The sequence below is a fragment of the Barbus barbus genome, assembly GCF_936440315.1.
Source record: "Barbus barbus genome assembly, chromosome: 25".
Classification (NCBI taxonomy): Eukaryota; Metazoa; Chordata; class Actinopteri; order Cypriniformes; family Cyprinidae; genus Barbus; species Barbus barbus.
In genome coordinates, this window is record NC_136753.1 from 10,228,683 (window position 1) to 10,249,346 (window position 20,664).

At 36.2% G+C, this 20,664-nt stretch overlaps 2 protein-coding genes across 3 annotated transcripts in view; one reads left to right on the top strand and one right to left on the bottom strand.

The window, feature by feature from the left end:
• Positions 1 to 9,772, top strand: part of uqcrc1 (ubiquinol-cytochrome c reductase core protein 1) — a 12,412-nt gene extending 2,640 nt beyond the window's left edge. Inside the window, exons 2-13 of the mRNA XM_079376847.1 lie at positions 522 to 662; positions 987 to 1,073; positions 2,352 to 2,481; positions 2,687 to 2,885; positions 4,945 to 5,024; positions 5,125 to 5,240; positions 5,340 to 5,483; positions 6,992 to 7,152; positions 7,256 to 7,341; positions 8,146 to 8,234; positions 8,350 to 8,425; positions 9,001 to 9,772. Of these exons, the coding sequence (XP_079232973.1) occupies positions 522 to 662; positions 987 to 1,073; positions 2,352 to 2,481; positions 2,687 to 2,885; positions 4,945 to 5,024; positions 5,125 to 5,240; positions 5,340 to 5,483; positions 6,992 to 7,152; positions 7,256 to 7,341; positions 8,146 to 8,234; positions 8,350 to 8,425; positions 9,001 to 9,065 (1,374 nt within the window). The 3' untranslated portion in view covers positions 9,066 to 9,772. The remainder of the gene's footprint in view (positions 1 to 521; positions 663 to 986; positions 1,074 to 2,351; positions 2,482 to 2,686; positions 2,886 to 4,944; positions 5,025 to 5,124; positions 5,241 to 5,339; positions 5,484 to 6,991; positions 7,153 to 7,255; positions 7,342 to 8,145; positions 8,235 to 8,349; positions 8,426 to 9,000) is intronic.
• nprl2 (NPR2 like, GATOR1 complex subunit) lies at positions 9,756 to 19,651 on the bottom strand. Of its 2 annotated transcripts, XM_079376848.1 has the most exons (11): positions 19,479 to 19,651; positions 19,206 to 19,297; positions 17,003 to 17,171; positions 16,813 to 16,921; positions 16,590 to 16,726; positions 15,775 to 15,872; positions 11,108 to 11,144; positions 10,930 to 11,023; positions 10,716 to 10,830; positions 10,390 to 10,532; positions 9,756 to 10,304 (listed from the first exon to the last, which is right to left on the bottom strand). In XM_079376848.1, the coding sequence occupies exons 1-11, from the start codon at positions 19,554 to 19,556 to the stop codon at positions 10,237 to 10,239; spliced, it is 1,140 nt and encodes a 379-aa protein (XP_079232974.1). In that variant the 5' UTR covers positions 19,557 to 19,651; the 3' UTR covers positions 9,756 to 10,236. The 2 variants fall into 2 exon arrangements, with proteins under 2 accessions (XP_079232974.1, XP_079232975.1); XM_079376849.1 differs by lacking the exon at positions 19,206 to 19,297 and having other exon boundaries at positions 19,479 to 19,637.
• Positions 19,652 to 20,664: the final 1,013 nt, after the last annotated feature.

Sequence of the window (20,664 nt, forward strand, 5' to 3'; positions counted from 1 at the left end):
GTATCCAAGAAAGCTAAGGAATCATATGATCAGGATGTTAAACTAAACCAAAATCTTGCCTTTCAGAGTAGACATTGATAAGCATGTCAATCACTTGTTGTGGCATTTCCGATATGGTCTGTGCGTTTCTGTATTTGGTTGTTGAGTATTTGTAGTGCGTGTGTTGTCAAAATGATGAAGATGTTTTCTTAATTTGCAGCGCATTCAGCTCTCTCGGTCACCGTACTAATTCCTATTAGCAGTGTTTTTATTTCTATTACAAGAATATATAATGTTTTTAAATATTTTAAAATAGAAAACAGTTCATTTATATTGTTATAATGTTTACAATATATTGCTTATTAAAAACATTAAAAATATCTCTGGCTACTGGATCAAATCAACCACTTTATTAAGATCTTGTGTTATCGGTCAGCCTCTAGTCTATATCATTACGTTAGTCTGTGATTTTTGACTTGCTTTTAAATTGAATACAAGGAACTTTCACCATATACTTATGTCTACTTTTTTCATTTTTTTAGCCTCTTCTGCTGTCTCTGAGACGAGGACAGGCCTCTGTGTCATATGCTCAGAGCCTGCTAGGTGCTCCAGAAACACGGCTAACTACTCTAAGCAATGGCTTGAGGATTGCCTCTGAAGAGACCAACCAAGCCACATGCACGGTAAATAGCTGTTTTTAGGCTGTACAAATCAGTTTTATTTATTTATTTTTTGTGATTTTAATTCTCATTGAGGGAATTGTAAGGTCCTCACACTTTCTAGCATTCTAATGTTGTTGCAATGAAATATAACATTTTAATGTGGTAAAAAGAAAAAAAATGGTCAAATAAAGTAAATGTTTTATGCATGCCATAAAAATAACAGGACTTGAAAAAAGCCTGAACAACTGTACTTTAATTTTTCCATATCCAAATGATTAGTCAAAAGGAAATCAACCTGAACCGCTGATGTAATTCTTTGTATTTTTCATCTGTCTGATTTTGTAGGTTGGCCTTTGGATAGGTTGTGGGAGCAGATATGAGTCTGAGAAGAATAATGGAGCTGGATTTTTCCTGGAGCATATGGCGTTTAAAGTATGCAATAAACCTTCACTTGGTCTCATTCTCTCTAAATGAAAGTTGTTATTAGGGCTGGGTATCACTGCCTCACGATCATGTCATGATATGGCTTGAAGAATTATATTATCTTAACGTCATATTAGATCTTGATTGTTGCCAATCAAAACATTTTTTTACTGTTCAAATTTAATAAAAATGCAAATTTATTGTAATGAGAAAAAGCTAATTGAATATTTAGTAGCTTTCCCATGGTGTGAATATTTAACGTCTAATCTTTACATTTTTAAGTGTAGCATAAACTTAAAGGATAGTTCACCCAAAGATGAAAATTTTACTCACCCTTCTTTTTACTCTTTTTACTCACCCTTCACTTGTTCCAAACTTGTATAAGTTTGTTTCTTCTGCTGGGCACAAAAGAATATATTTTGAAGAATGTTAGTAACCAAACAGTTGCTAGTAGCAGTTGACTTTTCTTTTTTTTTTCCCATACAGTGGAAGTAAATGGCTACTGGCAATTGCTTCTTTCCCAACATTCTTCAAAATATAATCTTTTGACCTTTGTATTTTGCTAATTAGGGTGTGTTTCACTTTACTTTCTTTTATGCCTTTCCCTCACTTATGTCCCGCCATCTCATTTACGGATGGATGTATGCCACTTCTTACGTTGCACAAGTGCTTACTACCGGTGGAACCTTTGCAGTGGGTTGAATTGGAACGTCATAAGCCCTTGATCACTTGGAATCTGCTATGGAGCTGATTTATTATTTATATTACCGTTCTGTATGTCTATATGTATGTTTGGGCTGTATCAGTATCAATACAGTAAGCTGTGTATGTCACAGTCATGTTGCATTGTGGTATATGGAGCTGCCTGAAGTGTGTATATAAATAGACTTGCTTCCTCTGTCAAAATTGAGGGGTTGAGGGTGTGTCCATATAAACTTCCCTCGTCCACTTGACCAAGTGGAACACGCATCAAAATGGCAGCAGGGATTACCCCAGAGGAAGTGCTTGGGGAAGCTTACTAGTGTGTGTCTAAAAGTGAAGTTGAATGCACCCTGAGTGTTTTATATAGTGGGAAATCTGAGGTCAGGTTTTGACGACATTTACAATAATTATTGAATTCTAGGACTTCATATGAGCACCTGTTGTAAAATGCTTCATTTGTTTATAGTAAGAAAAAAACATGAATATTGTTAATTGGAATTGGTTGTAGTGTGAAAGCAATTTAAAAATTGTAATGCTGTTTCACTAATTTGCGTGCTTTTTATTCCAAACTGTTCTTGGATCAAGGGCACAAAGAAGCACCCACAATCCGCTCTTGAACAGGCAGTGGAGTCTATGGGAGCTCACTTGAGTGCATACACCTCACGGGAACATACTGCTTACTACATGAAGATGCTTGCCGAGGACTTGCCTAAAGGTTATACAACAAACAAATAAGAGACGCCAATTCTCTAACAGGCGCAGTGTCTTCATGCTAATGTGTATAGATAAATTACCTGATAGATCTAGATTAGCTCTAGAATGGAGTATGTCATGTTGGCATAGAACGTAGTCTTTCTCTGAATAATCCGGAAGTGTTAATCTTTCATAGTAATGTCATATCTTTATTGTGTTATTTTTAGCGGTGGAGCTCTTGGCAGAAGTAGTGCAGAGCTCATCTTTGAGTGAGGCTGATATAGAGCAGCAGAGGAGTGTGGTGCTAAGAGAGCTGGAAGAGGTGCAAGGTAGCTTGCAGGATGTTTGCCTGGATCTGCTCCATGCTACTGCCTTCCAGGGTACTCCTCTTGGCCATAGTGTTCTTGGTCCCTCTGCCAATGCCAGGTACACACACAGCCTTCGAGATAATGTATTTCATATGATTCATTTACAGGTGCATCTCAATAAATTAGAATGTCGTGGAAAAAGTTAATTTTTTCTTGTTAGTTATTTCAAAAAGTGAAACTTTCATATGTTTTAGATTCATTGCATGTAAAGTAAAACATTTCAAAAGTTTTTTTGTTTCAATTTTGATGATTAGAGCTTACAGCTCATGAAAGTCAAAAATCAGTATCTCAAAAGTAGAATATTTACATTTGAGTTTCAATTAATGATCATCCCTACAGTATAAATTCCGGGTATCTCTTGTTCTTTGAAACCACAATAATGGAGAAGACTGCTGACTTGGCAATGATCCAGAAGACGAACCTTGACGCCCTCCACAAAGAGGGTAAGTCACAGAGGGTCTTTACTGAAAGGCGCGGCTGTTTACAGAGTGCTGTATCAAAGCATATTAAATGCAAAGTTGACTGGAAGGAAGAATTTGTGTAGGAAAAGGTGCACAAGCAAGAGTGATGACTGCAAGCTTGAGAACACTGTCAAGCAAAGCTGATTCAAACACTTGTGAGCGCTTCACAAGGATTGGACTGAAGGTGGAGTCAGTGCATCAAGAGTCACCACGCTCAGACATCTTCAAGAAAAGGGCTACCAAGCCACTTCTGAACCAGAGACAACGTCAGAGGCGTCTTACCTGGGCTGTGGAGAAAAAGAACTGGACTGTTGCTCAGTGGTCCAAAGTCCTCTTTTCAGATGAAAGTAAATTTTGCATTTCATTTGGAATTCAAGGTCCCAGAGTCTGGAGGAAGAGTGGAGAGGCACAGAATCCATGTTGCTTGAAGTCCAGTGTAAAGTTGGTTTGATCTCGTCTTGCTTTCAGATTCGTATGCGTGATGATGCAATGCCCCTAGTACACGTTGCTATTGCTGTAGAGGGAGCTGCAGCTGCAAGCCCTGATATTGTGCCACTTATGGTTGCCAATTCCATCATTGGTAGCTATGACATCACATTTGGGGGTGGCAAGGATAATTTGCAACTTTGCTTAAATTTCATTTCCTAAACATTTGTTTCTCGATGCTTCTTGAATCCTTTGGCAAATTAAGATGGTTTCTGAAAAATTCACAGTCAGTGATGATTTGGGCTGCCATGTAATCTGCTGGTGTTGGTCCACTGTGCTTTCTGAAGTCCACAGTCAACGCAGCCATCTACCAGGAAATTTTAGAGCACTTCATGCTTCCTTCTGCTGACAAGCTTTATGGAGATGCTGATTTCATTTACAGCAGGACTTGGCACCTGCCCACACTGCCAAAGGTACCAAAAGCTGGTTCAATGACCATGGTGTTACTGTGCTTGATTGGCCAGCAAACTCGCCTAACCTTAACCCCATAAAGAATCTATGGGGTATTGTAAAGAGGAAGATGAGTCACCAGACCCAACAATGCAGATGACCTGAAGGCCGCTATCAAAGCAACCTGGGCTTCCATTACACCTGAGCAGTGCCACAAACCGATCACCTCCATGCCACGCCGAATTGAGGCAGTAATTAAAGCAAAAGGAGCCCCTACCAAGTATTGAGTACATATACAGTAAATGAACATACTTTCTAGAAGGCCAACAATTCACTAAAAATGTTTTTTTATTGGTCTTACGAAGTATTCTAATTTGTTGAGATGTGAATTGGTGGGTTTTTGTTAAATGTGAGCCTAAATCATCACAATTAAAAGAACCAAAGACTTAAACTACTTCAGTCTGTGTGCATTGAATTTATTTAATACATGAGTTTCACAATTTGTGTTGAATTACTGAAATAAATGAACTTTTCCATGACATTCTAATTTGAGATGCACCTGTACTTGCATTGTGGATATGCTGACATTTTGTTCGGCATACGTAAGTGCACATTGAAATAAAAATGTGAATTGCATTGCAAAGTGTAAACAGAAACTTTTAAAACTGAAACCGGATTGGATTAATTGATGAAAATTTGTGTAAATGCAAATATACCTAATGAAACCTGTTCCTAAAGAATTTAATGGAAAATGTTTTTTTTGTTCTTTGTATTTTCAAGGACACTAACTCGTAATGATTTAGTGGAATACATCAATAGCCATTATAAAGCTCCTCGCATGGTCTTGGCTACAGCTGGAGGTACTGAACTGTTAACGAACTTGTCATGCAGTAGTGTTTAAATAGAAAATCCACACAAAGCTGAGTCGATTGCTTAAACACTTTCTCTATTCTGCTGCAGGAATAAACCATGATGAGCTTGTGGCTCTGGCTAAGCAGCATTTCAGTGGCGTTTCTTTTGAATATGAAGGTGATGCTGTACCTGTTCTGTCCCCATGCCGTTTCACTGGGAGTGAGGTAGCTTTATGAATTGTGTGTATGAGAGGGTCTCAGTTTATTGCCATTACTTGACCTATTGATTGACTTACTGTTGGTTTGATCTCGTCTTGCTTTCAGATTCGTATGCGTGATGATGCAATGCCCCTAGCACACGTTGCTATTGCTGTAGAGGGAGCTGGAGCTGCAAGCCCTGATATTGTGCCACTTATGGTTGCCAATTCCATCATTGGTAGCTATGACATCACATTTGGGGGTGGCAAGGTTAATTTGCAACTTTGCTTAAATTTCATTTCCTAAACATTTGTTTCTCGATGCTTCTTGAATCCTTTGGCAAATTAAGATGGTTTCTGAAAAATTCAGCATAACGATTTCACCTAAACGCTGTTATAAAATGCACAATAAGCTTTGTGCTTTTTTCCATATCTTGAAAGTAGAAATGAAATAAGCAGGATGTTATAATCAAGTATGAGAAGCAAGAAAGAGCAAGCTTAAACATTGTGACATTGTTAATCAGTCTCTTGATTTGTTCACCCACAGATATGATCAACTCACAGGCATGCGATTGTGTCCCACAATTGTCATTCCTATATTAATAGTTTATCCCATTTAAATATTAAGAGTTCATGATGCAGAATATTGTCGGATGTACATTTACATATTAAATATCAGATATTACATTTGTCTAAATATCAAAATAAATCACTAAAAACAAAAATTTTAGTTTTACATGCTTAAAGGGGAATTTGGCCATCACAACATTTATAATATACAGAAAAAAAAATAGTTTTTAAAGGTTTACTTTAAGTGAGTCTTAGATAACAAAGGTAATCTAAAACTGGGGAAATCGTTATACGCCATTAAATATCCAATACTGGCCAATGTATGTCTAATATTGACCAATACTGGTTGATTTCATTGGTGTCGGTACCGTAAAAAATACTTTACTTTGTCATTTAGCAGATGCTTTTATCCAAAGCGACTTACAAATAAGAAAAAGTAACTAAAACTAAAAGTTAACACTCTGTAAATACTCTATACACACCCATTTAAGAAAATACAGAAATTAAATCAAATTGACAAATGCATACAACAACAACATTTCAATAGTAAACGTATAAAGGAAAAAAAAAAAAAAGCGATACTTATATCCTTTGCCGGTGTCCTAGCCCGGTGGAGTCTGGTCTTTACACTCTTTTGTTTTCACACTAAGAGGGCTTCACACGAGGGCTGCTGCGGTATAATAACCTTTTTTATACCTATCTAACAAATCACTACTACAATTCAGCTGAACCCACTTTCCTATTAATCACTAAAAATGGCCAAGCAAGTGCACACACTGACAAGATACGCGATACAGTATGAGACCAAACGCGATTTCAGCAACTCCCAACATAAACAAAATAAGCTAAATAACTGATATCATACTCCTATATCGTGCATTCCTACATTTATTAGTTGCTTTCTTTAGGATGTTTTAAAAATCAATCTTATTTGGCATTTTAGACTGGTGAAATGCGTCTGAAGGCTACTGCGTATGTCAATTTTTATGATAGCCACTGTTGATATTATTTTAGTTTTCTTTCCTACTATTCCTAGTATAACCATTACTGCCATGCCATGGATGCACAGTGGTTTATTTTGTAAATTGTTTAATCTGTAAATTAGCTGAGCATGACACACATTGTAATTTATCAGGTAAAATGGTGGTTGCATTAGGATCATGACATAATACTAATTTTTAAATAATTTTTTTCTTGCATGTTGTATAGCACTTAAGCAGTCGCCTGGCTCGCCTGGCTGCAGAGCTGAACCTGTGTCACAGTTTCCAGGCTTTCCACTCTTCATACATTGACACTGGACTGCTGGGTATTTATTTTGTTACAGACAAACATAAAATAGAGGACATGATGCATTGGGCTCAGAATGCCTGGTAAGTTCAGCTACAACATACAGAGAAGATAGGATTCTCATTGTCATCCAACGTTTTGTAGTTGTATTTGAGGTGATGTGCTCTTGATGTTTCTGTATTTCAGGATGAATTTGTGCACCACAGTGACTGAGAGTGATGTGGCTCGAGCCAAGAATGCTTTGAAGGCTAGTTTAGTGGGACAGCTCAATGGTAATAAACATTCTTACTCTTATACACAGTCCGTACATTCGCTCTCTTTACATCAAAATGTAGTTATAGTCCTAGTAAAAAAAGAAATCAGACTTTTTTGGATTTACTATTACTAATTGCTATTAATTATAGTGCTGTAGCCTTGTTAACAATATTTATTTTTTAAAACAACAAGTTCATGATATGAGGTGTATAGATCTGTATTGGAAATAAAAAAAGTGTTATTGAGCCATCCCTACTAGTTATACAAGAACATTAGTGTCATTCAAGCTAAAGCAAGCATTTGTGTGTATAAATCCTTTGTATGTTTTTAACCAAGTTAGCATCTCATGTTGATCTTTTAGGATTTTCAAAATCTAATCTGCATTGTATTTGGACTTGATTAATTGCGATCATTTGAGGAAAGTAAATTTCATAAGTAATCACTTATTAGTACTCGACAGTCTTTTTATATCCAGCAGATGATCGTGGTTAAAAACAAGCCCAAAAACAATACAACACAGTGCCTCACAGCACAACTTGACTTACCTTTGCTAAATGCACCATTTTTTTGGTTACATACCAACCAATTTTTGGAGATATTGGAGAAAAATAAATGATTATGACCATTTCATTTGATCTGGTGTTGTGCAATAGTACATCAGCTGCATGCATATATATGTGTACTTCAGCTTTAAACTATAGTGGCAGTAGAGCTTGTCAGACATGTTGTTTGCTGTAATATTTAATACCTCTCAGAACTGACTGCTTCTACACACACACTCGCTTTAATTTTGTAACGCATTTCTTCTTTCTCTTCCTCAGGAACTACACCTGTTTGTGATGACATTGGCAGGCACATACTAAATTATGGTCGCCGCATCCCATTGGCAGAGTGGGATGCCAGAATTGAGGTAAATTCTCCATGTTAGCAAACTCGCACTGGGTGAGTGACTGCACTCTTTAAGGTGACACAATTTAGTTCATTTTTATTTTAAACATACCTTTTTGCTCGTTTGCTGCTTCTAGGCTGTGACTCCCAGGATTGTCCGGGATGTCTGCTCTAAATATATCTATGACAAATGCCCAGCTGTGTCTGCAGTTGGTGAGTCAGGTTTTTAAAATATTTAATATGCATTGTTTTATAATTTTGTGTTTGGAGTGAATAATTTAGTGGAATTCTCTTTTATATTAGCATGACACATAATTAAGGAATTTAACTGGTAACCAGTGTAGTGATTATAATATGGCTGATAATGTTGAGAACTTTTTTTTTCTTCTCATTCAAGACAAGGGTGCATGTTTGACAAATACAGTGTCATACATTGCTTAAGCTATAGTGCTCATTTATCTTCGGAAGACCGTGTTTTTACCGTCTGCTCTCACGATTACTTAACTTTTTTTTCCTGAAATTAATTGCCGATAATCAAATTAAGCTCATCTAAGGATGAGTTATTAATGATTAAAATACCTAATATGGTTAATTTTTGGATCTAGCCGCAGCTTATTTACAGGGACATTTGGTAAAATAATTAATTCTGCTATAAGACTTTAATGTAAGGAAATTGCTAGACATCCATCCCAATGCTACGTTATTGAAATTGGTATGAAGAATTTAAAAATTTCACTTGTATTAAAAACTGAATTTTTGTAACCTTGCACTTTTCTTTTTTTATGCAGGTCCAGTAGAGCAGCTTCCAGATTATAACAGAGTGAGAAGTGCTATGTACTGGCTCCGATTTTAAATGTTCCTTGGGCTGTCAGCCCTCATTGATGTGATGTCTCTTTGCAACTTTCATACAAAAATGATGAGGACAAATTTGATGAGTAGCATATTTGCCCATTTGTTTTCTTAGCCATCTTTCAAGCTGAAGATGAAGAGAGAAAGGAGAATTTGGTACATTTACATCTAGAATGTCAGGCATGGCACAGAGCTATTTATAAATGTGATTGTGTATAGCAATAGCTCTCATTCCGACCTCAAATAAAACCGTCACATCAAGTTTTTATTTGATTTGTTTTAAACCCATTCAGTTTCTCCAGTAAACAGGAAAGGTATGTTGAAGGAATTGCTAAAGAATAAAGGATGTTAAAATGACAGCTGTTTTAAAATATTTCCTCTTACAATTAAGGATGCTTAACTGTTCTTGCCATTATCAAAATTAGCAGAGTTTATACATTTTAATATTCAAGTTGGCGAGTGTTCTGGGAATATCTAGTGATTTTGTTAAAGGCACTTGTGTAAAAAAATGTATATATATTTTTCCCAGAAGACTATTGTGCAACCGCTGCCACGTCCATTAAATTTTTTTCTAATTGTCTTAGGACAGCCATGATATTTGATGCAACGGATGTGACAGAACTGGTCCTAACGGCAATGATGATATCAAATATTTGTGCAACTGCAGATTAAACATGATCAGAAAAGCAAAAACTTTTAAGTTTCAAAATTTTTTATTTTTGTTAATTTTAAGCCTAATTTAACAGTAATTGCACAAGGTACTTTAAAAGTCATGGATTTTTAGATCAACAGGGTGAGCTTTTTTCTCAATCAAATCTGTTTTCCAGTTTAATGTAAGAAATAAGTATTTTTTATTTTAACTGTGGTAAAACATACTATTAAATAAGACCACATTACACCCATAAATTATTTCTAAACCAGTGACCTACCTTTTCATTTAGAAACATGCATTTATGCATCTTAAATCACTGCAGTATTTTAACAATTTCTCTGTTCATATTTTGACCTATAATGCTTTCAAACATACATAAAAGGGCAGTTGGTTTACAATAAATAAAAGTACAGAACAAAAAGCCTGAGACTGCAAAAGCACCAGGACCAGATCGGTTTCTCTCATGTTTCAAATAAGTTCTTTCACTGAAATGGTCTGTAGATATAATTCTGCCTATGCAACATTATTTCCAGCAAACAACAATGTTAGGGTCATTCTCCAAGCGCTCATCCAACTCCTTATAACTCATTCCTGAAAAAACAGGCAATAATGTCACTTTCATTAAAATGAAGAAATCTTGTGAAAAATATATATAATGCACATACATAGTACTTGCCAGTTTTGCAACAGATTTCATCATAACTATGGCAGCCAGTATAAAGTCTAGGTGGACGACTCCTCTCATCTCTTACAACCTTGACAGGATACTTCTGTAGGCGCCGAATCAAACCTTTCATCAAGCCAAACTGAATCAACTTCCTAAAGCAACACAAAAGATAAAAGTAGGATAATTATTTTATATAGAATATTTATTTTCTTACAGATCACACTAGTACTTAACCAATAGCCACAGGACACAAAAGTTCTTCAGTAGTTTATAAACACATACACATTCAAACAACTGACATGTTGTAAACAACAATCAAATTCAAATGGCCTTGCCTTTCATCCACCCTCTGTAACTGGTGAGAATAGCGGGAACAGAGGTCACGTACAGTTGTACCTGGGGTCAGACCACAGTACAACTGGAAGACATCCCTGAGATTTGTCCTTTGGCCTGGTGACATACAGTAAAATGTCTTCTGTGTCTACTCGCACTCATACACAGTACATGTTGCAGAAAAAACATGTATTTGAAATCGATGAACTTGCTTACCTAGCTTACTGACGTAATGTATACACTCTTCCTGGAGGCACTTCTTATCTATTAAGTTTTGTACTTTAGGTGTTGTGCAGTAAACATTTGAGTACTGTAGGATATGAAAACCAAAACAATAATAAATAAGAAAAAAAAGTATCTATAATAAAATTCTGAAGAAACAACAAAAACTTACCTGGAATATGGAGACCAGAGTTACCACTTCATAGTACCTGTGAAATATAATACAAAATAATGCTATTTTCATTTTAAATTCATTCAATTTTAATAAGGTGCTAGATTTTGATGCATTCATCATCATAGTATCTATACATTTTTGTCAACAATCAAGAGATTGAGACCATATGCCAGAAGCAGGAAGTATATAAAAATTACAATAATATTGTGGGTTACATACAACTTGAGCTGTCATCTAGCATCTAACTAACTGTCATACAACTTACAGCATTTCCGTGATATAATGATTGGTTTTCAAGGCAAAGGTAGGGCTGCAAGGGTTGCTATTTCCCATAATAATAAGAACATCAGGGCCCTGTACCATGATGGTAGTTGAGCAAATTTAGGGTTAAGGGATTAGTTTCGAGTTGACAAAACCAAACTAATCCACTCTGGCTTTGTTGCTACCATGATGCTGATTATCAACTTTCTGTCAACTCAGGCTCTAATTCTGAGTTCATGGAGGGCATGCACATGAAATGTGATGTCATTAGCAAACAGCCAATCATATGCCTTGAAGCATATACAAACTGCAATTCGCTTCTGGCAAGAGAGTCTTCTGCCAAAGATTACAAGATTGAAAATTATGAAGAATTTAAGAGCAAGAGAAACTGGGGGAGTGGCTTTATTGCATCAGAGATGTGTCACTATGCTCACAGCTGACTGGTCACATTTCGCTTTGCAGTCTTTACACAGAACATAACCTGCACCAGAGCAGTTTAGCCATAGAGCAGTGGTTCTCAGTTTTTACAGCGGAGTACCCCCTGGGGCATTTAACATTCTTCTGCATACCCACTCTCTTCCACTTAGACCGCAGTCACTGTTTTTCTATTAAAGGACAATATTCGCACCCTTGAATAGATTTACAGGTGCATTTTTTTACCTTTATAGCGGCAAAGATTTTCTATCCTTATTAATTGTATGCCATGTTTTATGTAATATTCTTAACATTCCATTAAGTGTATTATTAATATAATAAAGCCATAAATGGCAAACCGAAGTGATACTGCCAATAGGTGGCAGCAAGTCACTGTCTTAACAATGAGCTAGGTGTTGCGTCATTTCATTCATTCATTCAGTAATGAAGCAAAATGCTATAGTTATGAATGGGTTATTACAGAAGTTTTGAGCTGCAACTGTTTACACTTGAACTGAATAGTCCACTATTGATTGCCTTGTTATATTGCCCTGCTAAATACAATGCAGACTTTTTAAACGAGTTTGCTGATTTTTTGGGTGAATTTGTACCAAAGTATGATAAATTGTGAATTCTTGGTGATTTTAATGTACATGTGTGTTGCACAACAGACCCTTTAGCTAAAGAGTTTATTACGTTGATAAATGCCTTTGATCTAGATCATCATGTAAAAATGTTCCTACCCATCAGGGTGGTCATACTCTTGATCTGGTGTTATCATATGGAATTTCTCTTTATGATCTGGAGATAGTGGACAATGGGTTTTCTGATCATAAATGTGTTGTTTTCTATTCCTATATCAAACTTTTTGCAAAAAAGCAGGTCCGTAAATCACGAATAATTAACTCTGCTACTAATATAGTTTTTTCATCAGCTTTCTGCGATACTATGCAAGCTATGGATGCAAACAAGTATGAATTAAGTGCAGAGGAGCTTTTGTCTGAGTTTAATTCTACTTGTGCGAATGTTTTAAACACAGTGGCTCCTGTAAAGACCAACAAAGAATTGCCCCATGGATTGATGACAACATACACTCCCTGAGGCAGTCTCGCAGAGGAGCAGAACGTAGATGGATGAAAGATAAGCTCCAGGTCTTTTCTGAAATATTGAGGGATTCATTGTTAAAATACCAAAAGGCTTTAAGAGCAGCTAGATCAAGTTATTTTACTTAACATTACTAAAAAATTACCATAGACAAAGAACTCCTTTTACTGTTTTTAACGCTGTTATCAATCCATGCGTTTACGAGTATACTGCTGTATCAAAGACTCTGTGTAATGATTTTCTTAAATTTTTGGTGAATAAGATCAGTGACATTAGATTGGGGATATCTTGTCCCTCTTTTGATCCTTCTATCTCTACAGCTTGTAAAGCCGAGTTTCAGCAATTTGAACCTATTTTTCTCTCCCATCTTTAAGAAATAGTGGGTCAATTAAAGCCGTCAGGCTCCTCAATGGATGCCATCCCTCCATTTATTTTATGCAGTGGGGCCCTATCTTTTAAACATAATAAATTGATGTCTGGAAACATGCATGGTACCGGAAGCTTTAAAACATGCTATAAATCGGCCATTGTTAAAGAAACCAAACTTAGACTTAAATGTTTTGGCTAATTTTAGACCGGTTTCTAATTTGCCTTTTATTTAAAAGATTTTAGAGAAGACAGTGTTGCAACAATTGCAGAGTTTTCTGGATAAAAATAAGGTATTCAAGCTTTTTCAGTCAGGTTTTAAAAAATATCATTCAACAGAGACTGCACTCCTGAAGGTTCTAAATGATGTGTTAATAGCTGCTAGATCTGAGTGCAGCTTTTGATACGGTAGATCATGCTATACTACTTGCTCGCTTGGAGCATTGTGCTGGCATCTAAGGAGCTGCTCTTGAATGGTTTAGATCGTATCTTTCAAATAGGAAGTTCAGTGTTAATATTGGGGAATATTCATCGGAGGCTGCTGTTCTATCTTGTGGTGTTCCACAGGGACCTATTTTAGCTCCTATTCTTTTCTCGTTATATATGCTCCCATTAGGGTCTATATTCAGGAAATATGGGTTGTCGTTCTACTGCTATGCGGACGACACTCAAGTATATTTAGCCTTAAAACCTAACACTGATGGGTGGGAAACACTTGGGGCCTATCTTACATGACAGCTTGGTTATCTTTAAATTTTCTCAATTTTAATCAGAATAAAACTGAAATCATAGTTTTTGCCTCATCTGATTCTCCTAGTCAAATAACCCTAGGTAATTCAACACTTTCTGTAAAGCCTTGGGTAAAGAACTCTTTATTCTATAGGTTTTGTATTCGATGATGGTTTAAAATTTGACAAGCAGATAAACTCAGTGGTCAGGCTGTAAAGGGGCTTCAGCTAAGTACTGAGTTAAGGGTATGAATACTTATGAAATGTACTGATTTCAGTTTTTTTTTTTTTTTTTTAATAAAATTTACAAAGTTGTGACAGTTCTGTTTTTGCTTTGACATTGTGGTGTATGGAGTATAGATTGATGTAAAAAGTAATTTAAAGCAGTTTAACATAAGGCTGCAACATAAAACGTGAAATAAATGAAGGGGTATGAATACTTTCGCAAGGCACTGTATATGTTTGGTTTTAATGTTACGTTGGGGCAGAATTAAATAAATGCCAAAACTCAGAATTTTGTTCACGTACCCCCTCAGTCATCTCGCGTAACGTTACCCTGTTACCACTGTACCCCAGTTTGAGAACCACTGCCATAGATCATAGGATACTATGGCAATAGTCTCAGCGCACACCCTCTGATGAGGATTTTTACGTCACGCATACCATAGCGGACCCTAGCAGACTCACGCACTTGGAAAGTATAACACAGGCTTGATGCATATTGCACACGAAATTGTAAACACTTCAGGATTTTCGAAGTTGTCATCGGATAGGTTCAATTATACAAGATTTCCGGGAGACGCGTGTGGAACGTTTCTTAACGTTTCTTCAAGTAAGACGAAAGCCGTCATGTTTCCAACTGTGATAATGAGCGCTTATCAGGATCAACTAAATGCTGGATTTTCAAAAATATGTGAAATATTTAAAGTTCGTGGCATAAAATCTTTAAAAAAACCTCCAAGAGTTTTACACTCTTATTGTTATTGTCTGTTATTGTAGGGACAATTCCACGCCCCTAAACATGACGTGGCACAAAACGAAACGTGATTGGTTGCTTTACCTATCAGTCATATGGCCTCTTGGGTGGGCCAAAGCGGCCAAGGTTCCCAGACCTTCTGCCATCAGTCTGAAGGTCTGGCTACACGAGACTACTATGGCAATAAACACTGCTAAAAACAGAGCCACTTTCATGGTGCCTAACCCAGGCAAAACTAAACTGAAATTTACCTGGCTTGCCAGCTAAAATGGCTTCATGGTATAGGCCTCATATGTGAACAATGCGACTGTAAACAGTTAATACCACATTCTATTTTTAAAAAATGTTTTGATCTTGTTTAATTAATGTTTAATCAAAATGATCCAACTTCCAGTGAAAATGGCAGCCTTCTCTCTGATAATGAATGCAGGATTTCTCCAATTATTTAGTTAACTTTTCACTTAAAACCTGCACATTCATCTTCCTCTGCTTTTGAGTGCAACACCCACAATCTCAAAATCCAATCCATAGAATCAAATCCCTCCCTTACATTTTTCCTTTTTCAATAATCTGTTACACTAACATGGATGTTACAATAAGATAGAATCTGGTGCATTTCTATTTCATCGTGGCTTTAAAGTCTTTTTGTTTACTTGTGTAGTTTTATACATTTTTCAGAATAAAAACTGGGTGCTAAAGGAAAGCCAGCTGAGAACCAGTGAGGTAGAGGGTTAAACTGTATTTAACACAGAATATTCCTTTAAATAAATTGAGATTAATGCAGCAGCTCAAAATAGGAATAAAATCCTACTTACAATAAATTCTGAACAGCAATCCGAACCAAATTAAGCTCAACATCGGCCTCAGCTGAGATCTTTTGAATGTGTCGATACCCATCTACAAATGGTAAGATCTGAAGAAAAAACATTAAAATATTCATTAAAAATAATATAAATGCAAAATTATTGGTAACACAAATGATGCCACCCAAAATTCACATTACACTTTTACATTGCACACTGCAAGCGTGAGTGGCATGTCAATGCAAAAACAATGGTTAAGAGAAGATGGTAATAAGCTTTATAAGCTAATGAGAATAAGGACAACATTTGCTTCTAACTTCTTTACAGTTAGTGTCAAACTGATCAGCTCATTTCATTTTATTCACACTGTGGCAAAATGTGGTGTATATGTTACTTGCTCCCAGTCGGACAAAAGAACTATTTCAAACAATGGGTAAAACATTTGTGTTTTTTTTGTTTGTTTTTCTTTTTGGACTTGCTACCTAACAAAAATGCACTACACTGCAATTAAATGCATACTTTTTTTTTTTTTAAAAGGTGTAATTCTTTGTGTCAATTCATATTAATTTACTACAGCAGTGTGCTCTAATTGAATGCGAGCACCACTGCAAAAAATATCTACTGTGGGCCAAATCACCTGCTACATGCAATACTTCTGCTATGAAAACTCTTATTTGGTGGGTCACAAAACAAAACCAAAAACAAACACAAACATGGTGCTTATGCATCACTGACACTTACAATGTAAAGCAGGGCTTTATATTTATTTTTTAATAAAATAATTTTAAGACAGTAAAAGTACATGGTGAGAAACATTTTGTGTAGACCTGCTGTGTGGTGAGATCCCATTGTGACTTTATAAAGTGGTCCTTATTCTTGGTAAATACCGGTACATCATACTCCTGAACGACCAGAGGATCTTTCCTTTGTTCAATTAGCTTCAAGTGGATGGTGTTAGAGTCATCTGTCATCAAAGCGAGAAAGAGTGATTATTAAAACAATGACCTCCACTGATGGGGGAAACAGAGATATAGAAAATACATATATAACCAATAGGCAGGGTGCAGGCTCCTGTAACATTAAGTTCCTCCAGAAGTGTGGACAGGATAGGCAATAGCTTCTGCTTACTCTCCTCATTTGAAATGAATCCACTCTCAAGCTAATGAAATAAATGTAATTAGTTAATAAGTGCCCATTTTTGAGATACCATAACATAAATTCTTATTAAATGAACTTTTACCTCCAGAGTTGTGAGGTAGCCAGACAGTTTTTTGACAATAGGTTCTAAAGCACATGTTTTTGTCCTGGCATCACAGACTAAACCCAAATTGAAGAGCAAGGCATTCCGGCTGTACTTCTTATGCTCAATGCACACTGGACAACCTATTAGTTTCTTCTCCATGGCAGTCCTTAATCAGTTCCAGAAATAAAACATAACAGTGTCATTATTTCATAAGTGCAAAAGACTGAAAATTAATTAATCTATGTAACTGTTTCTATACCATTCCAAATCAAGAACCAAATCTGACAACAATGGTATAAGAATCTGCATAACTTCAGTTGGACTAACTTGTGATGACAGTCATTTGTTTTGTTTGTTTTGCTTTGACATGAAGATTTTTATATGCAGTTAGATCCATATATATTTAAACACAGGCACAATTTTTATTTTATCTGCTGACCAAAACAAGTTACAGTTATATAATGCAGGGGTTCTCAAACCTGTCCTGGAGGACCCCTAGGCCTGCACATTTTGTATGTCCTGGTATAATGAATATGGGCTTAAAGTGCACACTCTGGGCTTTAATTTGAGGGTATTCTCATAACAATTGGAGGAAAGGTTAAGGAATTACATATCTTTAATATGTACTGCCCCCCTTTTTCCAGGGACCATAAGTAACTGGACAGTTGACTCAAAAGCCATTTTATGGACAGATGTGGGCTATTCCTTCGTTATTTCTACATCAATTAACCAGGTAAAAGTTCTGGTGTTGATTCTAAGTGTGCCATTTGCATTTGGAAGCTGTTGCTGTGAACCCACATCATGCCGTCAAAGGAGCTCTCCATACAGGTGAAGCAGACAATTGTTTGGCTTCAAAAACAAAACAAATCCATTAGAGAGATAATAGTTTGGTACATTCTGAGAAAAAAGGAACGCACTGGTGAGCTCAGCAACATAAAAATGCCTATACGTCCATGGAGGACAGCATTGGTGTATGATCGGAGGATCCTCTCCATGGTAAAGAAAAACCCTTTTACAACATCCAGCCAAGAGAAGAACACTCTCCAGGAGGTAGGCGTGTCACTGTCAAAGTCCTATAATCCAGAGAAGACTTCACGAGAGCAAATACAGAGGGTTCACCACTAGGTGCAAACAAGGCCCGATTAGACTGCCAAACAACATCTAAAAAAGCCGGACCACTTCTGAAAAAGTATTCTTTGGATGGCTGAAATTAAGTGCTTCCAAAGCATACAACATCATCTGTGAAACACGGTGGAGCAATGTAATGGCATGAGCAGGTATGGCTTCCAGTGACACTGTGTTACTCGTGTTTAGTGATGACGTGACAGAAGTCAGAAGCAGCCAGATGAATTCTGAAGTGTATAGGGCTATACTGTCTGCCCAGATTTAGCCAAATGCAGCAAAGTTGATTGGATGTCGCTTCATAGTACAAATGGACAATGACTCAAATCATAAAGCAAAAGCAACCCAGGAGTTTTTGAAAGTAAAAAAGTGGTTTATTCCGTAATGGCCAAGTCAATCTCCTGATTTCAGTCCGACTGAACATGCATTTCACTTGCTGAAGACAAAACTAAAGGTAGAAAGAAAACACAACTGCCCACAAACAACAACTGAAGTCAGCTGCAGTAATGCCTGAAAAAGCATCACAAAGGAGGAAACCCAGTCTTTGGTGATGTCCATGAGTTCCAGACTTAATCCTTGCCTGCACAGGATTCTCAACAAAATATTAAAAATGAACATTTTATTTATAATTATATTTGTCCAATTGCATTAAAGACCCTGAAAATCGTAGGACTGTGTATAAAAAATGGTTTTAATTCCTTAGCTTTTTGTGTTATATTTTTGTTAAGACCCTTGAATTAAAGCTTAAAGTCTGCACTTGAATCATCTCGATCGTTTCATTTTAATTCTATTCTGGTGGCATACAGAACCAAAAATTATTAAAATTGTGTCAGTGTCCAAATATATATGGACCTGTACGTATACTTCCATATATACAGACACACACACAGGCACGCACGCATAATAATTTGTGTGCGTGTTGTAAATGGTCAATATAGTTGTACGTACGTGTGAGTATATACGTACATACAAGGAAGTATTTTTGAACGCACATGTATAAGCGTATAATCTGTTTAAGTATAGTGCAAATACAAATACGACAATGCAGCAATGAGATGAGGTAAAGTTCAGTACGTACACTGTTATAAGCTTGTTTTGCAGTTCAGGTTTGGTGATTATGTACACCTGCACAGTATCAAAAAGTTCCCTCGAAATATATTCTTCAGGAACCTTCGAATCAAACATAAAAAAAACTGCATGTATGTAATAACCGTGACTCTTATATAACCATGTAAACATTAGCTTGCATTCATCCCTAACGGAGTTTTCTTACCAATAACAATACAAATCTATGGTCAACATACTGCGATTATTTTCTTTTGCTCCCAAATATTAGCTTCTATGACGTTACCTGATATGTGATCTTTGGTCCTAAAGTTGGATGAAATTCACTAAAAAATATACAATCTATTCGTCTGTATGTACCCATGTTCAGTAACGTTACCAACTCGTTAATGTTGAGCAATATAATTCTTTTTCTTCTTCAAAGTGCGTGGTTCTTCTTCTTCTCTCTTTTTTAACGGCGGTTGGCATGGTGCATTGCCGCCTCCATCTGCTCCGGAGTGTGGCTCATACATGCAAATATGAGTAATTTCTGGTATCCTGTAACATTTGGACTTCATAATTTTTGGAAAAAATATACGTTTTTCATGTTTTTAACATTCTACTAAAGTAGTTGCATGTTTAACTACGAATACATCTTGGTCAAGCTCAAGGACTCCAAAAATAATTATGATAGGTAGATTATTCAGACAGGCTGTGAAATTCCACCCTATTAGGGACATACAGGGGGTAAAATAAGTATTGAACACGTCACCATTTTTCTCAGTAAATATATTTCTAAAGATGCTGTTGACATGAAATTCACCAGGGGTCCGTTCTTTTGATTGTTAAAATAAAAATGTAAAGCATGTACAATACTAGAAGTCATAAATATAAGGCAGCGGCTATTTGCACTAAGTGTAAATAAGCGATAGATGCTATTTACACTAAGTGCAAATAGCATATTTTTTTAGCCATAGATGCTATTTACACCAAGTGAAAACAGCAGTATTTTTTAACGATATGCTATTTACACTATGTTAAAATAGTAAGATTTTCTGTATACTACTTATTGCAAATAGTGGCAAATTTTTTGCACCTCAGTATTGTAGTACGTTATAAAACAGTACGCAATAATAACGTATTGAGTGTAAATTATAGTTTTAATTCAAATTATTAAATGGATGCCACCTTATTGGGACAATAAAGCCCTTCCTACACCTACCCGATACTTTTAATTACAACGTTTTGATTATTTCCTTCATTTTTATTAAAAATAAATGTCTTTCTGATGCGATGAGATTTTAAAAGGGAGAAAAAAAGTTTGGCGAAAGGCGTCCATCTATACCACTGAAACTGATGCTAAATTAACTCTTTTTTTTAGTGTTGACTAACTCAACGTTAGTGGGCGGAGTTAGTGTAAATAGCCTTTGCCAACAAGACGGGCTATTTGCACTTAGTGTAAATAGACACTCCGTAAATATAAATACTGTAAA